The sequence below is a fragment of the Chelonia mydas genome, chromosome 14 (genome assembly GCF_015237465.2).
Source record: "Chelonia mydas isolate rCheMyd1 chromosome 14, rCheMyd1.pri.v2, whole genome shotgun sequence".
Classification (NCBI taxonomy): domain Eukaryota; kingdom Metazoa; phylum Chordata; order Testudines; family Cheloniidae; genus Chelonia; species Chelonia mydas.
This window is the reverse complement of record NC_051254.2, coordinates 33,947,568-33,954,090: the sequence shown is the minus strand read 5'-3', so window position 1 is coordinate 33,954,090 and position 6,523 is coordinate 33,947,568. Positions and strand designations below refer to the sequence as shown.

The 6,523-nt window shown below is 44.2% G+C and overlaps 1 protein-coding gene and 1 long non-coding RNA gene across 2 annotated transcripts; one reads left to right on the top strand and one right to left on the bottom strand.

The window, feature by feature from the left end:
* The first annotated feature begins 58 nt into the window (after positions 1–58).
* On the top strand, positions 59–1,937 carry LOC122462957. The gene is made up of 3 exons (XR_006285865.1): positions 59–173; positions 1,374–1,445; positions 1,889–1,937. It is a non-coding gene; the product is annotated as an uncharacterized LOC122462957 (long non-coding RNA).
* Positions 1,938–4,529: 2,592 nt separating this feature from the next.
* LOC102946535 (olfactory receptor 1M1-like) lies at positions 4,530–5,483 on the bottom strand. The gene is made up of 2 exons (XM_043528521.1): positions 5,221–5,483; positions 4,530–4,935 (listed from the first exon to the last, which is right to left on the bottom strand). Exons 1-2 carry the CDS (start codon positions 5,481–5,483, stop codon positions 4,530–4,532), a joined length of 669 nt encoding a protein of 222 aa, XP_043384456.1.
* Between the last annotated feature and the right edge of the window lie 1,040 nt (positions 5,484–6,523).

The window sequence follows — 6,523 nt, the reverse complement described above, 5'->3', positions numbered from 1 at the left end:
AGCAGGCAGGCAGTATCCCTATTAACCCTTTAGTGGTATCCCCTGACAGACAGGTTCAGTCTCGGTGCCTGGCAGCAGCAGCAGGATGGGGGATAGCGCTCACCTGAGACCACAGGATATTCAGCCTCCAGTAGATGAGCTTGGATCTCTCAGTGTTGATGACCTGGAGTCAGGTTCTTCTCTCTCACTTCTCTCCAGAAATTAGGTTCTCTCAGTAAAGAGACCCACGTGGCCCTGAAGAGACAAGCAGTTGCTGAGATCTCCCTTGGAGAATGTTCTCCTCTCTCTATTGACAGAGCGCATTCGCCTCCTCAAATTTGTATCCTCTGAGGGAGAAGGTTGTGTCTCCCCTGATGCTACTTCTGAGGGGCATTTCCCTCCACTGAATGTGGGGAGCTGCAGCTGGGTTTGCGACACAGACGGCACAAACACCAGGGCTGGTGAAATCAGCCTGCTTGGCCCAAAGTTCTCTCCTCTCGGGGAGAGTCTTCTAGCCCAAACGGTAATCGCAGCCTGGGCCTCCCAGTGCATTCACTCCCAGGGCAGCCCAGTCATCCAGTCCAGTTCCTGGTGCCCCACCAGTGATTTACTCGGTCAAGACCAGGTGCACGGAGCAAGGATCTTCCACCATAAGCTAGCTTCAGCTGGGGACCCTACAGGCTTGGGTACACAGGGAATAATGCCAGTACAAATACACCATTATAGCAGTACTGGCAAAACTCCCCATGTGGAAACACTTATTCTGGACTCAGAGCGCCATTTTCTGGTTCAGCTTATTTTGCTTTGAAAGTGACGCCAGCTACACTGGGGAAAAGCCAGCTTCATCCAGAATAAGGGTGTCCCGATGGGGCATTACACTGGTGTAACTGTCCCTGTATAAGTATGCTGGTAACATTCCCATATAGACAAGCCCGACAGCATCAACTTAAGTCACAAAAGATCTGTGTTTAGGTCAGACTCAGCTAAATCTGATCACTTTCCCCACCTCCACCATCACTGCTGAGTGAGACCTGAGCAGGCAGGGTCGGGCTCTCATTAGTCATTGTGAGACGGCCCCTCCCTGAGTGTCTCTCTTCATCTCCATCACTGTGACATTCGATCACTCTCATTTCTGCTCCACTTCCACCTAGTGGTCAGTTCAGTAATAGCCTATTTAGAGGTATGAGTCCAGTATCAGACACTAGCTGTGTGGGTGACTAATCTCAGCTCCTCTGGGTGTGTTCAGGATCCCGTTCATGAGACAGCCCTGCCTCTCCCAAAGGTACTTATCTTCCCCCCTTTGCCATAGTAGCTGGGTGACCCACAGTCTATAATGTATAGATCCTCACAACACACCTGTGAGGTACGGAATGCCTGTTTTCTCCATTGTACAGCTGGGGAACTGAAGCACAGAAATGTCCATGGTCAAACAGGGGATCTCTGGTGGAGCCGGGACTGGAACACAGGTACCCCAAGTAGAACTGAACAAACAGCTGATTTTTGGATTCTGTGGCAGTTCCAAAAAATCAGAAAAGACAATTGCTGCAGGTTGAACCAAATCTGGAATTTTCAACAAACCAAAATGCAACAGAAAATCCACTTTGGGTTAAAAATACCACGTCACTCAACTAGAAACATTTGACTTCCAGGCATTTTTAAAAGGGTCAATTCACAAGGATCTTTAGGTTCCATTCATAAAATGGGCAGTGGAGAATGGGGCCCAGCTTGCCTTTATGACCTTTGGCCCAGTGGTTTGAGTTCTAGGCTGTGATGTGCGAGACCCAGATACTAATCCCAGTCCTGGAATGTGCCCTAACCCTAGCGACAGGCTGCTCGGGGGGGTGTCTCTCAGACTCTTCTGTTGAAGCTGTCCCACTTTGTATCAAAAATTACATGTTCATTGTTGCAGGGACTTGAGTCAAGGTCTTCTATCTCCCAGCTGCATGCTCCGACCACTGGGCTGTACAGTCATTCTCGTGTTTGCTCCCTGAGTTAATGACTATTGAGGTATTTTATGCAAAGTGGAACAGCTTCAACAGCAAGGCTGAAAGAGATCCACCATTGAGCACTCTATGGCCCGGGGTTTAGGGCACTCCCCTCAGAGACGGGAGGCTTGCGTTTAAATTCCTGCTCCAGCACAGGAACTTGAAGCTGGGTCTCCAGCATTGCAGGTGAATGTTGCAACCATTGTCTAAAACACAGACCTCTGCTGCTTTCTTCTCCTCCAGCCATTTTGTGAACAAGCCCTAAGTCTCTTTGTCAATCCAGCCCCCTCACTCCCGAAAGTATTAGGCAAATTCATGTCAGATAGTTTCAGTCAACAAAAACTGTATTTTTAGGTGAATAAACTGTTTAAAATGAAATATTTTATCCAGTTCTAATCCCAAATGCTAGAATGATGCCCTAACTAGTAGAACATCCTTCATATCTTCCTTCTTCACGGCTTCCACCTCTCTCCCTTCTCTGTGCCCCCAATCCTCTCTCCTCAGCATATCTGCCCTCACTTCTTTTCATTTAGCCAAATCCTTCCTAACTAAACCCCACCCCAAAGCAGTAATCAGAATTAAAAACAAAAAGACATGGCTCTTCCGTGCCATTGTGAGGCTTTGACTCTCTTTCTTCTGTTTCTGTGTTGTCTCTAGGTTTGGTAGAACTGGATAATATTGATGTTTATTTTTAAACATTTTTTATTATTTGTATTGATTTAAATTTTCACAGTTGTGGGAAATTATGAGGAGGGTCAGAGAGCTTTTAATGACAGTAGCTGCTGAGATTCAAACTGTTAAAGCTTTGTAACCACGAAAACTCAAAGTCAGCATCACATCACAACGTACAGAGTAAATAGCCCTAAATCAAACTCTAATTAGTTCTCAAACAGCATTTTTCTTACTTAGCCCAACTGTAAATTTTTCACACCCCTGACTGACAAAAGTTTTACCGACAAAAGTGCTAGTGTAGACAAAGCCTGAGACTCTCTCACTCTGTGTACATTGCACAGCAAAATGGGGCCAGGGCCAGGTTTCTGGATGGTCCTGTTACAGCATGGCCATAATACAAAGGAATAATGACAATAATATTGCTTTGTCAATATTCATAAAAGCTGCAATTTTAGAGAATTACTGCTGCCCCGTAGTGCCCATAGTACAGGATAGCTGCCCCTTTCCCATCCCTCACCCTCTACCGGGGTAGCCATTAAACAGTACAGCATCCCCTTTGTCATCAGTTGCCTTGTTTGCCATCCAATGGCTCTTAGAGTGAATAAATGCCTGTTTCTCAATCCTCACCCTCTGCTTGTGAGGTCAGTAGTTCATGGCCTGTAGAAAGCACAGGAGGTTAACTAATGAGAACGGGGAGGCGTTACTCTCTCAGGTGCCGAAGGATGGTGTAGTGATAGGACCTGGAGCATGATGCAGGACATCTGCATTCAGTTCCCTGCTCAACCACAGACTTTCTGTGTGGATTTGGGCATGCCCCGTAATCTACCCTGTGCCTCTGTTATACGGAGATGTGAATTCCCTACCTTCCGGCAGTGATTGTGAGGTGTCCTGTCATTTTATTTTTGTGATTAGTTTTTTCAAAATTTTCATGAAGAAACAAACCATTGTTACAGCTCATACATGTTGCCCAACACTGCACATTTTACAGGCTAGCTAAAAAAAATATGCAATTATGCAACTTTGCAACTTGTCAAAACTACAAGACTAGGCAATAGAAAATCAGACGAACCTTGCCTGCGAGGGAGGGGGTAACAACAATTTTTTAAAAAGACACAAATTGGCAAAAAAAAAAAATGAAATTGGGGAACGGGGGCAGGAAGTGAGAGGGAGAAAGCAGAGAGGTCCGGTGGAATGGAAGTCAGGCATTACTTCAGCATTTTTTATCCAAAAGTATCTGGAAACAGGGCCCACATTTCTTCAAATTCATATAATTTCTTTCCATATCGACGAGCTCTTCTTTCTTGAGGTGTCCCATTGTTAATGTTGGTGAGGGCCACCTCACATACCTAGATAGAATGACTTGAACGGATCATTTCCCACCCCCCACCCCATTTGAACACACAACAGGTTATGAAAATTGTATGTGCTCTGAAAAATCTTGGTGTCTCAAGTGGGGGTCCCCAGTGGCTGAGGCACCCAAAATCAATGTATCCTTTCAAATATTTTGTCATTCAGCCAGGATTGTCAAGGGACCTAATGGAGTCAGGTAACACAACCCCATTGAAATTTAGATCCCTAACCCCCTTAGGATCCTTTGATAATCCCAGTGTAAATTGTTCTTTTATTTTATATTCTTACTTGAGCTTAGTGTATGGAATTGCCTAACTCAAACCAAGTGTAATACAGTTCAATTTTATTCTGAATGTAAAGATCCTGGTATTGACTGATCTCACATTTCATATATTTGCACATCCTCAATTATTATAGCAGCACATTCCCAAAGACCTAGCCAGAACTAGGGACCACCCAGAATCTGTTTCTATAAAACAATAAGCCAGCTCTGCATCTCCCCATTTTCCCTTAATACAGTAAGAAATAAAAACCTTGTGATTTCTAATTTCTTGTAAAATCTACACATTTACTGACAATTTTTCTCAGGGCCTCTTTCACCTCTTTGTTTCTCAGGCTGTATATGAAGGGATTGGCCATCGGTGTCAGAATTGTGTAGCAGACAGAGAACACTTTGTTTAGGTCTCTTAGTGTGTTGGTTTTTGGTAGCAGATACACAATGATCAGGGTCCCATAGAAAATGGTCACCACGATGAGGTGAGAGGAGCAGGTAGAAAATGCCTTTTGCCTCCCGGCGGTGGAAGGGATTCTCAGGATGGTGAAGATGATACACACGTAGGACATCATGGTTAATACAAATGGAGGCAGAGTGAATATAGCAGCCAGGATGGTAATGACAAGCTCTATCTGGTTGGTGCCATTGCAGCAGAGATTTAACATTTCTGTGGATTCACAGTAGAAATGATCAATTTCATTGGGGCCACAGAAAGTTAATTGTAACATAAGAAATATTACTATGATAACAGCCAGAAATCCATTTATCCAAGACCCAGCTGCTAACGGCAGGCAGAACCTGGTATTCATGAGGGCTGCATAATGGAGCGGTTTGCATATCGCCAAGTACCGATCATATGACATCACTGCTAGCAGATAGCATTCTGCAGCAGCAAAGAAACTAACAAAATAAAATTGTGTCATACAACCACTAACAGAAATGGTATTGTCCCCTGTCAGGAAACTGGCCAGAACCCTGGGCAGGAGGGTAGAGGTGTAGCAGGTCTCCAAGCAGGACAAGTTCCCCAGGAAGAAGTACATGGGGATGTGAAAGTGCCGATCAGCCACAACTAGCGCAACAATGAGGATGTTCCCGGCCAAGGTCACAATGTAGATCGCTAGAAACAGCAGAAAGAGTAAGACCAGCAGTTCAGGAAGATCCCTGAATCCCAGGAGGACAAATTCTGCGATGGACGTTTGATTCCTCCCTTCTGTGTTTGCCATGGGGTGTATCTAGGAAGGATAAAAAGTAAGGAAGAGAAAAATACGTCTTGGAGATGATTGGCAAAAACATACTTAAGCTTTAACCCAGCAAAGAAGAAGTTGGGGGGAAGGAAGCCCCCTGGTTTGATAATGGAGTTGCAGGAACAGAGCTGGCTGGCATGTTGACTCTTTGGATATCTTATCGTAAGTTTTATGCAGCAGATTTAACAAAATATCAACATCTCTCGAATCGGACCAGGAACCCAGTTGCTATGTTGAACGGTCTCAGAGCCCACCATAATGGGCAGCCATTTAGACACACATAGTTTGATTCACATCATCTCATATCTCTTCTCATGACAAAGTTTGTCCAAATGTGGGATACCATTACTGAGAAAGTCTTCATATTTTTGTATAAGCCAAATCAATCAATCAATAAATCTAGTGTTGGACATCAGACTAGAGGATCTAATGGTCTTTTGTGGCTTTCCAATCTATAAATCTATGAATGTACCTCTGTGATTCTTTCACACTGTTACACAGTTCCAAAATATCAAAAATTCCCAGCAGGTAGAGCCAGATTTACCACCTTTAGCAAATATTAATAAGTGTTGAAAACCCTTTCCATTATATAAGTTGTGGAACCTGAAAATGTTGTTAAATTGTGCTGGGAATTCTCTCCCTGTAACATGAATTCTTGGACTATTAAGGCTGAGACTTCGATAGTACTCTATAGGAGTTAGGCACCCGCTCCTCTTGACGAGTTGGGCACCTAAATCCATTAAGGCACTTAGAAAATTCCAACCAATATTGGTAGGAAAGTTAAAACTTTTATTTCACTGATTTTTCTATTCTCTCTCTCTCTCTCCTTAAGTATTCAGCTGTATATCCATCTCTCTATCTCCCATGTATATAGAATGGGTGCTGTGTGTCTGCAGGCTACAGTGTCCCTGTTTCACCATCCGTATTTATCTCCAGCAGCTACAACTGGCTTTGTCCCCTGCTATGGAATCCTCTCTGGGACCTTGTGACCAGTGTGAACCTCTAGTGACTCAGGATGG

Bases quoted from the DNA above. Each gene is read 5' to 3' on its own strand.
- LOC102946535 (XM_043528521.1), bottom strand. From the start codon at position 5,483: ATGGCAAACACAGAAGGGAGGAATCAAACGTCCATCGCAGAATTTGTC. The intron at 4,936-5,220 runs CCTGACAGGGGA...TTTCTACTGTGA, and splicing joins CCCAGGGTTCTGGCCAGTTT to ATCCACAGAAATGTTAAATC.